General features: G+C 52.3%; 3 protein-coding genes across 7 annotated transcripts in view; 2 read left to right on the top strand and 1 right to left on the bottom strand.

Moving 5' to 3' along the window:
• Window positions 1–864, top strand: part of NOS1AP (nitric oxide synthase 1 adaptor protein) — a gene marked incomplete at both ends in the record, with an annotated part of 288950 nt that extends 288086 nt beyond the window's left edge. For all 3 annotated transcript variants that reach the window (XM_082653376.1, XM_082653374.1, XM_082653375.1), the window contains one exon: window positions 449–864. In XM_082653376.1, the coding sequence (XP_082509502.1) occupies window positions 449–864 (416 nt within the window). The remainder of the gene's footprint in view (window positions 1–448) is intronic.
• LOC309821871 (uncharacterized protein C1orf226 homolog) lies at window positions 499–16395 on the top strand (the record flags this gene model as incomplete). Of its 2 annotated transcripts, none has more annotated exons than XM_082653404.1 (3): window positions 499–601; window positions 14766–15075; window positions 15897–16395. In XM_082653404.1, exons 2-3 carry the CDS (start codon window positions 14777–14779, stop codon window positions 16393–16395), a joined length of 798 nt encoding a protein of 265 aa, XP_082509530.1. In that variant the 5' UTR covers window positions 499–601; window positions 14766–14776. The 2 variants fall into 2 exon arrangements, with proteins under 2 accessions (XP_082509530.1, XP_082509531.1); XM_082653405.1 differs by lacking the exon at window positions 499–601 and adding an exon at window positions 11807–11872 and having other exon boundaries at window positions 14766–15061; window positions 15865–16395.
• SPATA46 (spermatogenesis associated 46) lies at window positions 7329–9992 on the bottom strand (the record flags this gene model as incomplete). 2 transcript variants are annotated; one of them, XM_082653423.1, is made up of 3 exons in its annotated part: window positions 7329–7855; window positions 8516–8629; window positions 9890–9992. In XM_082653423.1, 3 exons carry the CDS (start codon window positions 9990–9992, stop codon window positions 7329–7331), a joined length of 744 nt encoding a protein of 247 aa, XP_082509549.1. The 2 variants fall into 2 exon arrangements, with proteins under 2 accessions (XP_082509549.1, XP_082509550.1); XM_082653424.1 differs by lacking the exon at window positions 8516–8629.
• Window positions 16396–17129: the final 734 nt, after the last annotated feature.

Raw genomic sequence — 17129 nt, 5'->3', positions numbered from 1 at the left:
TAACTCTGTGTTTCTAAAGTGGCCCAAAGTTACGGATTGGGAACCACTGTACTTCACCGCTCTGAAAGCCCCTCTGGATTTTTATTTTTGTTTATCAAGGCCCTGTTGTATTCTAATTAATGCCAATTTACAAGGTTGCACCAAGTGTTACTACATGCTTTTAAGGTAGCTCTTCAGTTTGTACCTTCTTCCTACCACACACCCCATTCAAGGCGTCCACGGGCCTCACCAGCTGATCATGGGCTTATCGTTGCCCTGCCCTTACCACCTCCCCTGAGCTCGTCCCCTTCAGCCTGGCGTGTCTGTGCTGTGTGGGGTGGAAGGAAGAGCTGAAGAGCCCCTGTGAGGGTTCGCTCAACTGGCCAGGGACCTGGGTGGGCCAACGGTGGCTTCCAGACCAAGCACCTTGCTAATGTCGCCCCCTCCCCCTCTTCTCCCCCCACTCCAGTGGGCTCCCAGGATAGCTTGCTGGAGATCACCTTCCGCTCTGGAGCTCTTCCCGTGCTCTGTGACCCCACGACCCCGAAGCCAGAGGACCTGCACTCGCCGCCCCTGGGCGCGGGCTTGGCCGACTTCGCCCACCCAGTGGGCAGCCCCTTAGGTAGGCGCGACTGCTTGGTGAAGCTGGAGTGCTTCCGCTTTCTCCCGCCCGAGGACACCCCGCCCCCTGCTCAGGGTGAGCCGCTGCTGGGCAGCCTGGAGCTCATCAAGTTCCGAGAGTCAGGCATCGCCTCGGAGTACGAATCCAACACGGACGAGAGCGAGGAACGCGACTCGTGGTCCCAGGAGGAGCTGCCCCGCCTGCGGAACGTCCTGCAGAGGCAGGAGCTGGGCGACAGCCTGGACGATGAGATCGCCGTGTAGGTGCTGTGGTGCTAGCAGGCGGAGGCCGTGGCCGAGGTGTGGAGGGGCCAAGTCTGGCTGCTGCCCGGGTAGGGGCTGCCGGCGAATGCACACTGCTGAGGATACCCGGGGGCCCCGAAGCGTTTACAGTTTCAGAAAAGGATTAGGGTTTTGCTTTGGAGGGTCAAGTGGGGAAGACATTGGATTCCCAGAAGTGAATCAGGTCCTGCCTCCTGCTTGCGACTACTGGGTGGGTGGGGGTTGGGCAAGGGGCCTCTCGGAGCCCATGGCTTTGGGAGAGGGTCCCTCTTGAGGACCACCAGGCTGCTGAAGGACGTGCTCCCTGCCCGCTGCATCATCAGGCTCCCCTGCTCTGTCGTGTGATGCCCCCTCGCCCACCCCCCCCACTTCTGTGGTCCCGACTATGAAGGGAAGCCATCGGTACCTTCTCAGGTACTTTGTGTTTGGATATCAGGATGCTACCAGTTGCCTAACTCTCCCCGACCTTAGTGGGAGGAATTCCTTCTCTAGGCCCTTGCAAAGATTGTAGAGGTCGAACGCTCTAGGCTGAAAGACAGGGTAGTCCTTTCAGTGTGAACGTGGAATTGGGATGTGACACATTGCGGGGATAAGCTTTCAGATTAATTGGATCCAATCACTTTCTCTAGGTGGGCTTCAGGTGTTGCTCCTGAGGGAGACTGGGAGTTGACTGTCATTCAGGCCCTTGCCGTGAAAGCCCGTGGGGAGGACAACCTCTTGCCTGCCCCAGATCACTTAGGTCTGATCCCTCAGTGTGGATGCCCTGCCCACCGCCTGCCTGCAAGTCCAGCTCATCCACGTGGAGGCTGGAAAGCTGCCCTCTCTCCCCTGTGTCCTGCCTCAGGGGCTGTGCCAGCTGAAGCCTTTGTAGCACTCTGCCTCTATAAAAGCCTCAGAGACCCAGAGCCCCCAGCCTTACCTCTCAACCTGTCCCTTCCACTGCGCAGTAGTGATCAAAAAAAAAAAAAAAAAAAAAAAAAAAGCAGAGACTGGTAGCTGAGACCACTCAAGTCCACTCTTCAGAATCACTGCCACTTAAGTCAGAAACGATAGTCACTTTGCCCTTGACCTGTCTCCCTGTGGATGCATGCCTCGAGCACACCTGTAAAAAGTGCCAGGTGCAATTCTCTTTTACCATCCAGGCCTAGAGATTACCACCTGGTACAGTGAGCTGATTGGGGCAGGGAAGGCTAGCTTACTTGTCCTTGGTTCCAATAAGGCCCTAAGTGGCTGTTAACAGATTTAAAGGTGCCTGAAGAGAGAGCTGAGACATGCTCGTGCCAAGTGTTGGGGAAATAAGACTTTATCTTGGACAGCAAACCACAGACCCAGACTGCAATATTATTTGGGGATCAGTTGGTAAGGATGTGGTTGCAAAGTTGAGTTCTTCAAGCCTAACTTGGCTTTATAAAATATAGAAGTGAAAGTGCAGATCTTTTCTTATAGCTACAGTTGGATTTCTTCTAGACCAGAAAGTCCAAATTAAGGAAATAAATGTAGCTTTGTGTTAGCCTTCCGTGGTGCACGAGGGTGTCAGTGGAATGGGACGGGTGCGTGTGTGTGTGCATGTGTGTACACGTGTGCTGGCATTGACACACACGTGTGAGGGAAGGTGTATATGTATGCATAGGCTTGTGAGAAGTGACCAGAGAGAAGAGAATGGGAATCTCCAGGGTGTTTGAATCAACAGTAGATTTGTGTTCTTTTCCTAATGTGCATTTGGTTGGAGAGAGGTGGTCCTGTTTTTGTTATACTTTCTGATTAATCATTGGACGTAGGTCCAGATACACAGGGAAGGAAGAACCATGAAATCGAAGGAGAGAGGTTAGGAGTCCGGTTTGCCTGAGCCTCTCTAGCTAGCTTACAAAATCCTACCCAGGCTTCCTTGAGTGTGGGACCTCTTAGCTCCTTATAATTTGGGGTGTTCAGGGGAGTGGAAGGTCTGGCTTCTCCAGGCCCACTGCCTGCAAGCAGGGGCTGAGGACAAAGCCAGAGGCCAGTGGATTAGGTGTGTGGAATGTGGTAGGAGGAGGCTTCTTTGGGATGGGGAGAAGAGTGGGTGGGGGGCATAGTTTCTAAAAGGGTCTTGAAAACCTTGCCAAGGGAAGGAAGAAAGGAGACGGTGGAGAGGTTGAAGAATTGGAGAGACTAGTTCTATGTACCGCTGACTTGGGACCCATTTAAGACCCTTGCCCTCGGGGTGCCCCGCAGTGGTTTCCACCCACCTCGGCCCCATTCTTTCCCCAGTTCAGGCCCTCCCTGGAGCGCTGGTTTGTGTGTTGGCATCCCACACCAGCGCGCACTAGGTGTGTTGGAGGTGAAGGAGACAAAGGACAGATCTAGGGGCCTTGAAGGGTCACCAGCCACTGGGAAGGAAAGGGAATGTTGCAGACCTGATCTCCGAGCAATGTCACCCTGTCCTCCTCTCTCCTTGCTTCTTGCTCTGCTAACTCAACTCCTGCCCCCCTCTTTTTCATCCTTCTACTCTGCCCCGTATGGAGAACAAGTGGACACCAGGGGCGCCTCCCTTACTGTACCTGCCCCAGCCTTTCCTGGGTGCCAGCAGACTCTTGGGTACACGAGGCTCCCACAGTTGCGGAGCCAGGAAAGAACTTCTCTGCACAGGATGGACTGTATATTGGGACTGAAAATCATATTCCTGCTTATACCAATGCTGTCTATAAAGCCTCTTCATAGCCTCACTTCTCTCAACTCTCATTTAGGGGTTGTATTCTTTTTATTTTCTCTCTGCCTGACTACTTCCTCCCACTCTGCCCCCTCCCCCTGCGCCCTCTACTTCCTAAAACTGTGTGGCATTAACTCTGTTGGATCAACTCTCTGGGAAAAGATTCTGTTCATGTTAAGTGCACTTACTCCCTGGATGTTGTCACTAGTCTAGTGGCTTTTGCTAAATAAACCTTTCTTGTTTCTAAAAGCTTTTCCATTGTCTTTTCTTGCCTTTTCTATTCCACCTGCTCCTTCCCCCACCCGCCTCCCAACTTCCTGAGCCCGGTGGCATCAGCTCTGTGACGCACCATTCCCGAGGGTGTGTGGTGTTTAGAAAGAACTCGTGTGTTCCTTCAAGCAGCGGGGGAAGGTGGTGCCTTCAGGGGCAGTTGATTCAGACCAGCCTTGCAGGATCGGGCTGTACCAACGGTTCTTATCCAAGGGCGAGTTCGCTCCCCCAAGGGCTGGATGTTCGGTGACGTCTGGAGACGTTTTTGGTTGTCACAACTCGGAAGGAGGCTATTGACACATAGTGGTTGGAAGCCAGGGATGTTGCTAAATATTCTACAGTGAACAGAACAGCCTCGCCACAAAGAATTATCCAGCCCAAAATGTCAGTAATGCCTAGGCTATACCCGTTTTTTTTTTTTGGACTCTCCCAAACCCCAGGTCTTTTCAAACTCCAGACATCACTGGACTATACTGGCGGCAGCAGCAAGTTTTGAGTGCTTGAAAAAGTACATCATAGATATTTTCAGATATAACTAAGATCATCAAGATTATAAAATTTCACTGACTCCCCGACTAAATGTCTGAAATATGTAGTTGGTAGGTTTCTGGATGGGCCCATTCCAGGAATGTCCAAACTGGAGGCAAACAGACTTCTTCCCACACCTGCCTAGAAGGGTTACGGTGTCACTGACGCACAGCTCAGCAGAGGAGGCCTGACTCGTTGAGGTGTGGGCTTTCCTGCAGGGAGTAGAAATGAAAGGGGAGGAGGGATGCCGGCAGAGAGGATGTTAGAGAAATACGGAGCTGCAGGATCTCGCAAAACCCACATCGTGAAAACCAGGCTCCCCTGACTGGAACGCATAGCCATTTTGAAGGCAGAGGTCTTGTTAAACCTGATACTTTGGTAGGCCAGGCCTGAAGGAAAGTTGGAGGGTCAGATCAACCAGGGTTACACATATCCTCTGCCCTTTTCTGGCTGAGTGAACTGAACTGAGCCTTGTTTTCTTATCTGTAAAATGGGAATGCAGCACATCACATAAGGCTATAATGAAGAGTAGATGCGATGGTATTTTAGAAGCACCCAACAGAATGCCTGGCAGTGGCCCAGGGCACAGTACAGTTTACCCCCTCATTAACTGGGGGGGGGGGGGCGTGTTTGTTCTGCTCGGTGCAGTTGTGCTCTGCGTGCATTTTCTGCTGAGCGGAAACTATTCAGAGCTCTGTACTGAGAAAGCTACTGGGGTCATAATGACCCTACGTTAAATGTGAAAGGTGGAAAGTACCCTGTCCTTAGGGAGAAGACGCTAAATTCTCGCACCTGCCAGGCCGTGATTAGCATGTGCTGTGGCCCTTGGGCTCAGTCCCTGGCCTTTGGGTGGATTTCTCTCTCTCTCTCTCCTTTTTTTTTTTTTTTTTTTTTTAAGCTGTGCTCTGTGCCCATGATGTGGATGCCCTGGAGGAGGGAGTGAGGGCTGGGCAGAGGGAGAGAGACCAGATGAGGAGTGATTCCACGCCTGGTCCTGCCACAGACCATGCTGAGACTGCGACCGGTCTCCTCAAGTCCATTCCGTGTCCCCCTCCTTGTACTCCCTCAGGAGCCCTGTCGAGGGGACACACGTGCATAGTAGCGTCTGTAAGGAGAAGCCTCCGGGGGCTCCGGTGGCCTTTCCATTTAGGAAAGCAGGAGCTCAGAGTGAGGACTAAAGACTTGCCAGAGTCACTCATCTGCTCCCTCCGGGAACCGGGCCCTGGAAGCAATGGAATAATGTCAGGGCTGCCTGAAGACCACCCTGCCCCTCAGTGAGTGGGTGGGACGCTGCATGTCCTGGCTCCCAGGCCAGCTGGAGCCTGCAAATCAAGTAGACTCTGGGACTCTGACTTAGTGGGTAGAGGGTGAGGGAAAGAGTGGGGAACTGGGTGCAGGACTGGGAGTGCTCTCACAGCAAGGGACTGGTGTGTGATGGGGGTGTGAGCCAGCCTGTCTCTCACAAAAGAACCACCAATGATTTTTTTTTTTTTTTTGCGGTACACGGGCATCTCACTGTTGTGGCCTCTCCCGTTGCGGAGCACAGGCTCTGGACGCACAGGCTCAGCGGCCATGGCTCACGGGCCCAGCCACTCCACGGCATGTGGGATCTTCCCGGACCGGGGCACGAACCCGCGTCCCCTGCATCGGCAGGCGGACTCTCAACCACTGTGCCACCAGGGAAGCCCCCACCAATGATATTTTAGCAGAACAGTGATAAGCAGAAGCAGCTCGGCCAAACTATAAAGTGGGGCTTCGGAAGACTTAAGTATGTGACCCCTGGAAGGGTAAGGGGAGATCCTCCACCATAACCCATTGGCCAAGCAGTGGGGAAGCAGACACAAGGGGAGGGTTGGTGCCAGGGTTCCAGAAAGGAAATGCCCCCTTGCAGTGAAGGGGCCCACTGAGTCATTAGGGAGATGAAATGACAGGTAAATAAGGCCTGAAAATAAGACCATCAAACATAAGCTCTTTTTTCTGTAACCACATAATGGGCAAAACCGATGTCCTTGCTGCACCCTTGATGCTCATCCGTTTTTCTGGGTCAGAGTTGGCTATGAGGTTTGCTCAGAAATGGAGTAAGGGTCAGGGCTGTCTGCTGGGACATTTCTTGGTGCTAGGAAGCAGTGTTTTCACATGTTTACCCGGCTTTTTAGACATGACTCAACAGAGCCATGTAAAGATACCCCCCGGGCCAGAAGTGATCTGTTTTGCTTCAGCCAGAGATGTCCCTTCCAAATGAAGGATCATGGTACACGTGGTGGGAATGGGCCCCAGCCCTATTTGCCTCTTTTCTGCCTTATGCGTGGGGCATGTTGTCCTCCCTGTTCCACCCCTCAGAAGATCTAACACCTAAGAAGCTTTCAAACTGTGCAGAGATTCTGCTGGTGGAACCGACAGAAAAGGGCATTCAAGCCTTCTCCCTCAGTGTGAGTTCTCCCACGGTGCAGGGCAAGGACCCATCACAGAAGGACCAGCAGGAAGGCCAGGGTCTTAGAACAGTGGTTCTCATACTTGAGCTGCATCAGAATCACCTAGAGGTCAATTAGAACACAGATTGAGGGACCCACCCCCCAGAGTTTCTGATTCTGTAGGTCTGAGAATTTCATTTCTAACCAATTCCCCAGGGATGCTCACACTGCTGGTCTGAGCACCTCACTTTGAAAACCACCATTTTAGAAGATAGTCTCAAACTTTGGGTATTGTCTTTCAAAAAACAAAACAAAACAAAAAAAGAGGCAGGGAGATGGGCCTGGTGTTGCTAGGCACCTGGTAGCAGAAGGGGAATGGGATGGGGACCAGGGACTGAGAAGGACAGGTGGTACAGGGTGACCTCAGACTTGACAGAAGGCTGTCACTAACTTTGGTTTATTGGTCTCTCTGTAGAGACATAAATAGGCATCATCTCCTGTTTACCTAAAGCGTTGTCCGCTAACAAGACAGCTGCCGCCACCCAGCAGGCCTACTTGAAGGCCTGGCAGCTGCCTGAGGAAAGCCTGTCTCCCGGCCGGCCCTTCTGCTCCTTGCCCCAGAGGGTTTTGAGCTTGCGATAGTACACCTTGCAGCTGAAACCCTCCTTGTAGCCCCCCTTGATGTGGCTCTTGAGGGAGTGCAGCGTCGGGTACATACGGCAGCAGGCCGCACACTTGTAGCCGTTCTGCTGGGCCGGGTACCACTTGGAGGCCATTAGGATGTCCTGGGATGTGATGTAGTCTGTGGAATCCAGGCCGTGTCTGGATTTCTTGGTGGCCTCCTGGGGGCAGGTGTTCTCTGGGGAGGAGGAGGATGAGCAGATGCTCTCAGCCGTGTCCTCTGGGAGGCAGCTGTCCCCCCTGCCCTCGTCCCGCTGCACCTCTGGGAAGCTGTAGGTCTCCAGGTGGCTCTCTCTGTCCTTGCATACAAAGTAGCTGTAAGGGGAGAACCAGGGCCGGTAGATGGTGCAATTCCTCCTCAGCTTCTCTCTGTTTGGGGGGTCCCCCGAGATGCAGCCTGCAAAGGAAAGGGCTGGGTCTGAGCCTCGAGCCGGGCAGGGAGCAGTGAGACCTGGGGTGGCTGGAGGCCGGGTGGAGAAGCAGAAGGGCAAGAAAGCAGGTAGTCAGGCAGGACCTCAGGTTACCTCTGCCCCTCCTTGAGTGCAGTTCTGAGAGCAGACAGAGGATGGGGTGGGGAGAGCAGGCTAAGGCCTTCCTTCCTGCTGTCCAGAGAAAAGCAGTTTGATCTCTAGGTAGAGACTCCCCTTGCAATGACTAAGCCTTGGCGTTTGTCAGGTGCATCCCTCCCTGCAGGCACCTTTCCTCTGCCTCCTCTGAGGATAGACACAGGTGGCTCAGCAGGCAGCCAGACCTCTGGCCTCCTAGAGCCCCTCTTTCTACCACCACTGGTTGTGGCCGTTTCTCCAGCCTCACTGTCTGCCTGCAACAGCCCAGTCAGGCAGAAAGTGCTGTTCTCCCTCAGCCTGAGAGACAGGAGAGGAGAAGCAGAGGACTTCACAGACCTGCAGGTCTCTGCTAAAGGAAGCACCGGACAAGAGACTGCAGTGGGGACAGGCAGCACACGGCGATCCCACACACAGGCACCCTGCCCTTAGGGGAGCAGCCCCTGTTCCCCCAGCTTCTCACATGTGCCCACCTGAGTCAGAGAAGGCCTCACCTGCTGAGAGCACCGTGTTGTGCACCCCATGCCGGAGAGCGCCGCTTTGGTACTGGGGTGGCAGGGCCTGAGCTGGGCTGGACGCCTCAGTAGGAGACACAGTCTTTGCAATGCCTGGGTTACAGAGGAAACACTCTGGTGAGCTGAGCAAGGTTGGGCGTCCTCTTGTTGGGGCCCCTCCCCCCGAGACATACCTAGAGGTTCAACCTTGGTGCTTTAAGGCACTGCAAAACTGAAGCAAAACAATGACCTTTGTGGCATCCACATAGGCAGAGCTATTCTGGATGACCTCCTGGGGAATTCCAAATGGGGTGCTGGTGTCATTGAGGCCCTGGAAAGGTCCTCTCCAAAGAAGAATATAAGATGTGGACCAGATGACAGCTTTCTGCCTGGCCCTCCCCGCTCTTGACCCTCCTGCAGCTGAGAGAGAGAGAGAGAGAGAGGGAGAGGGGGAGGGGGGGAGAGAGAGAGAGAGTGTGTGTGTGTGTATGTGTGTGTTTTCACTCTGCGTTGCAGCCTTTGGGTCCCTGGAGGGCCCAGAGGAGGGAGTCTGGTGGAGGACCGCGTAGCTATGTTACAAGATCCCTTTGAAGACGAGAAGCCCATTTCTCCAATTAAAACGCCTCCCACCCACAGCCAGAGAGTGTTCAGGTGGACCCCAGCTGCCTGATGGTTGCTAATACTTGGATTAAGAAGCTGGCTTGCCTCAAATCGCAGAGCAGTAGCTGTGCTCAGTTTGGGAAACGGATACAAATGTCCCGTGTATAGGCAAACGGATGCTTAGGAGAACCACTTCACAGAACAGCATTTCTCAGACTTTTATGTGCATAGGAATCACCTGGAGATCTTGTTAAAAATGCAGATTCTGATTCAGCGGGTCTGAGGTAGGGCCTGAGATTCTGCCTTTTTCTGACAAGCTCCCAGGTGATGGTGATGTTGCAGGTCCATGGACTATGCTTTGAATAGCAAGTCCTCAGCACATTCAACTTTATTCCAGGATAGGCTCATCAGTTCCCCCCTGCCTTAGGTTCCTTCTGATGGATTGATAAGTCTAGATCTTCTCCAGGTTGTCAAAACAGGGCTGAAACTAGTACATACTCCTTACATAGACAAACTGTCACTTTGAGGGTTCATGCAGATTCAGAGGGGGAAAAAAGCCTGATAACAAATGTTTCCCCCATCCTTCCCTTGCAAGAAATGAATCAACAGCAGGAACTACTTACCATGTAGGCAACATTTTGAAAAATTATTTTCTCCCCACGTGTAATTTGACTTTCTCACTAAATCGTGGTCCTGTAACATGATCTGGTAGAGTACTCAATTACAAGCTTCAGAAAACCACATTTTTGTGGCCCTAGTGGCACGAGAGTTTACCTGGCAAGCTGGTGGCACGTGAGGGCGTGATATCAGGAAAAGTGCTCAGAGCAGAGGAAGAGATTCGAGGTCCAGAAATGCTGAGGAGTGAGAAGTTCTCCATATTCTGACTACTGAAGTGTATGGAGGTCACACACGCCTGCTTCCAGGAGGCTGGTTGGGTTGTCCAGGCAATAAACATTCTGAGCTCAGCTGACATCACAAAAGGCCACATGATTCTACTCGCCAGGGAGGTTATCCCTCTCGAAAGATGGATGGGGTCTGTAGCAAGCAAGATAAAAAAATTTTAAAGATGTTTTTCACTTGTCATTCTTCCGTGGCCTGTCTTGATTGGGGATACCCAGAGAGCGGGAGGAATGTAGTAGAGACCTGATAGCGATGTTGTCTATGCGCCCCCTCTGTTCTTTAATGTCCCTTTTCCATGTCGTTGCTGTCACCACCCCCAGCTCTGGGATCCTCTGTCCTCTCTTAATGACCTCTTTGCTTTTTTCATCTGCCTAACCTCTGTCACCAGATGTTTTTGTTGTTTTACGTTAGTTTCTGTTTTTTTGGTTTGGGGTATATTTTTTTACATTTCTCTTTGGAAATAATTTCAAACTTATAAAAAGCTGCAAAAATAAAATTTGAACAGGGAACATCCACGTAACCTGTATCTAGATTTTCCTCTTGTTAACATGTTACTCCATTTGTCTTATCAATTCCCTCCCTCCCTCTCTGCCTCTTTGTGTGTCTACATTTTTTTTTCTGAGATATTTGAAGGTAAATTACAAACATAATGTCCCTTTGTGCCTAAATACTTCCATATGTACGTCCTAAGAATAGGGACCAAATACTGTTTTAAATGGTGCTGTCTGTTTTTAGCAAATGACTAAAACATAAATGGGTGACTTAGCACCGTTTTGCTCATTATAAGCAATTTGGTAGTAAGGCTATGTACTCAGAGTGGCGAGGTAGCCTCTTCTCTTTGCTTCCCTTCTGTCGTGTAACAACCTGGCCAGCCTGCTAGCTAGAGGGTTGAAAGATGAGCTTGAAGGTGCCCCATTCTAAATCATCATGACTAGATGCATACAGGGCTTTAGATCTAAAGGTGGGTATGTTTGTGCTGGATGGGAAAGGTCTGGCCCAGCCCTTAGTCAGCAGTGGGCTCCCCTCACAGTGTGTGAAGCAAGTGTGAGTTAGCATGTGCATGTGAGATCCCAGAGTTGTCTTCCCGCCCGTGTTTATCCACAGTACTTAAACATTTGCAGGACAGTGCGGAGAATGAGATCTCATGGACCTCCTTCATAGCCTGGCTTGGAACGTTAGAACATGTTAGGGTGTAACTTGACGCCATGTACCTTGGCAACTTTGAGGGTATTGGCAGTCTCACTTGGCCGTCATGGTGTAGAGAAGGATCGTGGGTCTGGGAGTCAGTCTATGTGAGTTCTAACCCCTGCTCTGCCGTTACCTCCCTGTGCGGTATTAGGCAGACCTCTCTGCCACCTGCCTTTCCCATTTTGTTAATGTAGACGGTTGGAGTGGATGAATGAACGTCTTTCCGGTCTAAAATCTAGGGATTCACATGTTGGAAACGAGACAGCAAAAAAACGAGTGACGTACACAGGATCCAGAAGACTTAGAATTTCACGTTGCCTTGGCCCATTGCATTCCTCCCACTGCCAGCTAGGAACTTCAGATATACTTAATGTAAAGGGGCCTCAGAACATTGGGGGAAATACAGGAGGCTGCACCAGCACCTGTTTGTAGAATTTTTAAAATACAGCTCTGTTTTGGTTTATTAAAAAGCGTATGGGAACCTGGTCATCCAGGTCTGTTACACTCCTCATAGCAGGACCCCTGTCTTGCATGCTATATCCTCTTGGTGGGCTGTTGCTGGTGACCCAGACGGGAGGTGACGCTCCCATAGTGGTCGGTCACTACATAAAATGTGTCTCTCTCTCTCGTTTGTTTCCCGCCTGCTTTCCGAGCCCCTTTCTCGGACAGGTAAGATACTGTCTTTCTTTTGGATGACTTTGGCCCCAGATGCTCCCCTCTGCTTGGCTATGTGCATGCTGGGGGGTGCTGTTAGGAGGGCCACCTGGTTGGGATCCAGTCACCTTTCTTTCTGCCATCGCCATTATTTTCTGAACCACCAAGCCTCCCGTCCTGACAGAGTGTGGGGTCATTAGTGCCTCCAGCAGGAAAGGGGCTCGCTGCACATCCCTCAGATGTAAAGATGAAGGGAGCCCCAACCAGAGTCCTGCTTTGGAGAGAAGGGCAGTTTTTCCCGGCCTGACCTCAAGAGCCCCCGTGGACCGCTCCCGGAGGAGGGGATTTTGAGTGTCTTTTGTAAATGGAAGAAGGCTTGGGGAATAGCTTTTCTACGATGTTAGCCCATAATGCAGTCAGTTTTAAGTATTCATATCAAAAGTCAATTCAATGAATTTATTAAATGCCTACTGTTGTGCAAGGCCCTATGCTGAGCATTATAGACAAAAAATGTCACTTAAGATGCTTCTTCCCATCAAGGGACTTATTTTATTATTAAAGACAAGATGTGTTTACCAGAAGACTTAAGAGAATTATGAAGAGAGTATATGATGAGCTATCTTTAAATTACTTAAGAATTCAGTGTATACATCCTGAAGGGTAGAGAAACAACAAGTACAGGAAATCTAAAATGGTGCTTAATCCAAAAGTTATTTATGTTTCTTAGAATGTGTTTCTTCAATAATTATAATCAAAGGGGCTCACAATTTACAAGTCACTCTGCCAGGTGTTTTTGGTACTTACACTTTTAGAAGTGAATGTGTCTGCTCTGAACACTCACATTAAACCAGTAAGGAAACAGCCACAGAACTATATGAGCCCGAAAGTGGTAGGGATTGGCCCTCTTCCCTGGCATATATCTCTTGAACATTTGCTCTAGTTTCATGGTGGCCCCAATACTTTCTGGTTTTGGGGGAAATCATTAAATGCTTTAGTTTCCAAAGGCTTCTCTGCTAGTTTGCAGAGTTCATGATTAAAGAAAAATTAGAAGGATATGGGACATGACAGGTGAATTATGCAAAAGTGGATGACATGGCAAGATTTATACTCTCAGGAGAAGACTCAAGAGTTGATACCCCTGTTGTGGGATGGGCCGGGATCTCCTCCTAGTGTGCTGGGTCTACGTCTGGAACCCAGCCAGCCTGAAGCAGTCAGCTCTGTGCCCCGTGTCCCAGGGATGCTCTAGTCGAGTTCCCAGCATGTCCCCTGCAGTGGTGCTTTTCTTGCAGGTGGGTTAGGGGCAGTTACAGAGGTGAAGACTGTGGGGTTCATCACAGGGGGAGATCTCCACTCCTCCCACAGCTTCCTCCTGCTGCCCGAAGACCCTTAGCATATGGCTTATTGAGGTAGTTGGCTCAGAAGGGATATCTCTGCATAAAACCACAATAAAGAGAAATGCTCCCCAGTGCCCAGGACTCAGCAGTGAAGGGCAGAGAATTGCTTTATGCAAAAGTTCAACGGAAGAAAATGTATACCCTAACCTCAGTTACTCTTAGCAAGGCTCGGCAGGAGTAGGCACTTAGCAGAGGTATTGACAAGGAGCAGAGCCTATGCCCAAATCGCTCTCCTCCTCTGAGACCGACAAAATATCTGGAGTAGCTGGTAAGGACAGCAACCTCAAGCCTGCTTCCAAGGCCCCAGAGTGGGTCTGGCTGCACTGAGGCCTGAGCTGGATTTCCTGGTGGGGAGAGGCTGCCTCTGTGCAAGTGTGTGGACAGCGTGGCTTAGAGCCCTGAGCTCTAGCCATTCCAACTACAGACCTCGGAGCTACTGTGGTCTCGGTCTCCATGATTCTCTATCTGCATTTCAGGATATTTATTGAGCACCTACTGTGTGCCACACCCAGGCTAGCTGTTAAAGACACAAAGATGAGTGAGTCATGGCTTCTGCCCTGCAAGTGTTTACAACCCAGTGGGTCTCCTCCCAGCCATTTGAGTTAATCTTTCCAGCCGAACAGAGATCCCTGAGAGGCAGACTGTGCACGAGGCATATTTAGGCATTTATTCCATTGCAAGGCAGGAGAAGTAGTGGCAAGAGCCCTGAGCTTTAGGTGAGAAAACCTGGGTTCTAGTTCCCACTGTGCCAGTAATTGGGCTGTGACCTCGGGCCCAGCAGTTCATTACTCTGAGCCCCGTCTTCTTCCTCTGTAAAGAGAAATCTTACCATGCCCCACCTTACTAGCTTGTGAGGATTAAGTGAGCTGGCGTTTGTCAGCTTCCACCTGCTTCCTTGGCACCAAGTGCTTTGTCCACTTGGCGTGAACTGGTTCTGAACCACCACTTAGCATCTCTCTGCGTGCAGCTGTCCCATTCTCCCAAGTTCCACCTCCAAGAGAAGTGAGCATTTTTCATGGAGAAAACGTGCTACACGTGTGACTTTGTAGCAGGGAGCTTCCAACTCCCAGCCTCATACTTGCCATCCCTCCACCAGCTTCTACCCCAGCGCCTGAGTCAGAGAGCTCCACATGTGCTCATGGCAGTGTAAAAATGTCACATCTCATTGCTTCATCCTTGTTTGTCTTTACTTCAAAGGGCCTGGTGACCCCAAGGTAAGGGGTTAAGCCATGAGTCAAGGAGGCATGTTTAAAGGGATACGTTAGCTTTCTTGTGGCTAGAGTTCATCACTGATTAACCTGGGTGAGGCAGAACTAGAATTTCTGGTCCCACATCCCATCAGAACAACTGGATCGGAAGGTTCAAGAGTGTCTTTGCTGCCTCCCTCTTATTTCCAAAACCTCATGAAGTTACAGGTTGTGGGTGTGGTATATGGAGAAGATCAAAAGTGATGGGGTCGAGGGCCCCCCTCCCCTCCCCTCACCGGCTCTCTGTCTTTCCCTCTTTGTTTGTAGTCGACCACAGCATGTTTGAGAACTTGAACACGGCCCTCACTCCAAAGCTCCAGCCAAGCCGCTCCTTCCCCCACGTGTCCAGGCCCACGGCCCCCAGCTCTGCCGCCCTGGGGTCTGTGGAGCCCGGAGGGCCTGGACTCTGGGTGGGCAGCAGCCAGCACCTCAAGAACTTGGGCAAAGCCATGGGGGCCAAAGTTAACGACTTCCTGCGGAGAAAAGAGCCCTCGAGCCTGGGCAGCGTGGGCACGATGGAGGTCAACAAGACTGCAGGGGCCCAGCTGGCCGGCGGGGCTGACGTGGATGACGGAAGGTGAGTGCATCTCTCCCTCCCGCCCTGACATCCTCACGGGTCTGGACCCACTGGAAGAGGCCTGCGACAAACCGTAGTGTCTAGAGGGGAGAATGGCCTTGGGGTAGGGACGGGGGTTGTCACATAAAGAACAGCTGAAGGATCGGGCCATGTTTGTGGGAGCCGGCTTCAACACTCCCACCATAGCTGAAGTTTACGGCGTGCCCATCACGTCCTAGCACCGTGCTCTGCTTCCGCTGTGTTATTTTACCGAACCCTGAAACAGCCTTCTGAGATGAAGTATATTATTTCCATTTTGCAGGTAAAGCAGGTTCAGAGAGGTAACGTGAGGAGCTTAAGGTTACAAAGTTAGTAACTGGCAGAGCTGGATTCAAACCCAGGTATTGCCAGAAGCTCCCCGGGGGCATTCTGACACCCAGCCACGCCTGAGAAGTGCTGCCCTGACTGTTGGTAGTGGAGAAGCCGGCGTCTGGCGGAACCCACCGGTCAGGGGGGAGGGGAGCCTGCTTTGGCAGCCCTCCCGTGTCCAGCCTCGTTTTAGACACCTACACTCCCCAAGTGGTGATGCGCTTTTCAGGGCTATCGTGTAGGTTCTGATGGGACACGGTTCACCAGTGGTCCCAGTGTTAACACTTCGTGCTGTTGTGAACACCGAGTGAGGAGGTGACAGGCCCAAAGCCATTTGTGCTCAAACTGCCGAGACTCGCACGCTAAACCAAGAACGAGAGCCCGGAGCAAAAAGCACTTCCCGGGTGGGTGAGTGGAAGGTGCAGCATGGTGTCTCTCCAGCCTTATGTCAGCTCATGTCACCAACCTTATAGGTCATCCCTGCAGGAAGCATTCCCTCGGCTGGATCCCCCGCCTCCTACCACCAGGAAGCGAACCCCTCGGGCCCTGAAGACCACCCAGGACATGCTGATTTCATCGCAGCCAGTCCTAAGCAGTCTGGAGTATGGGACAGAGCTGTCACCTGGGCAGCCCCAGGACTCCCCTCCCACTGCCCAGCCCAGCCCAGCAGATGCTTCACAGCCAGAGGCCATCATGGAAATGGTGGACAGGGGCGAGGCTCTGCCCAATGGAGAGGTTTCCCTGTCGGTACCTGACCTAATCCACAAGGACAACCAGGACGAACCGAAGCTAAAGGTGACTGAGTGCCGAAGGGCCTCCTCACCTGGCCTCATCGAGAGAAATGGCCTCAAACTCAGCCTGAGCCCCATCAGCCTGGCTGACCCTCTGGAGGACAGCAGCCCGCCTCCTCGGGCACGGACCTCCAGTCTTGACATGGAGGGCCCTCACCCAGACCTGCTGTCCTTTGAGTAGAGCTGCTTCTGCTCCTGCTGAGACCCCCTCCCCTCTGCTCGCTTCTCCACCGTGCACCCTGGCCCTTGCCCCAGCTCCACCCTGCTGTGTGTCCTGCTTGCACAAGGCTCAGCAGAGCCAGTTCTTCCACATGGGCTGCTGCAGGGCCACAAGTCCATGTGTAGTCCTAGTTCAAGAGTGGAATGGCTCCTTGGCGTGCTGGCTGCAGCCCTTGGAGACCAGGGCGCCTCTGCTCCGAGTTGCCCTGGCTTCCCACTGACCTGCAAGGCCAGCAGCCCAGGATGAAGGGTATTCTCTCTGCCTGGCTCCCACACGCTGCCTGCTCTTCTCCCTCACATGCCCTCCTGGTTCCTTCCTTCTCCTCCCTGGGGGCCAGAGGCCTCCTGCCTCCGGGGGGATCAGGCTGGATGAGGGATGACGGGTTTGGCTGGATGATGGGCCCAGGCCCAGAAAGCCGCATACCCCGAGCACAGCACAGCCACAGCTCCTCCTGACCCCAAGACAGCACAGGCCCTTGGGTTGTTACCTCGCCTCTGCCCGTGTGGATGCAAGCCGGGGGCAGTGCTTACCGGACCTGAGACCTCGGGCAGCCGTATCGACACCCCGGGTTCACAGGATGTGTCTCGTCTAGCCTGAGGCAGGGCACAGAGCCAGCCACCGAGAGCGCCTGCCCAGCATGGGAGTGTGGAGAGGCACTGGGCAAGATGATGCAGCCAGCTACGCTCGGGCTCCTT

This window comes from Grampus griseus (assembly GCF_964374135.1).
Source record: "Grampus griseus genome assembly, chromosome: 1".
NCBI classification, from domain to species: domain Eukaryota; kingdom Metazoa; phylum Chordata; class Mammalia; order Artiodactyla; family Delphinidae; genus Grampus; species Grampus griseus.
Note: the sequence above shows the minus strand (reverse complement) of the source record. Positions and strands in the feature narration are given on the sequence as shown.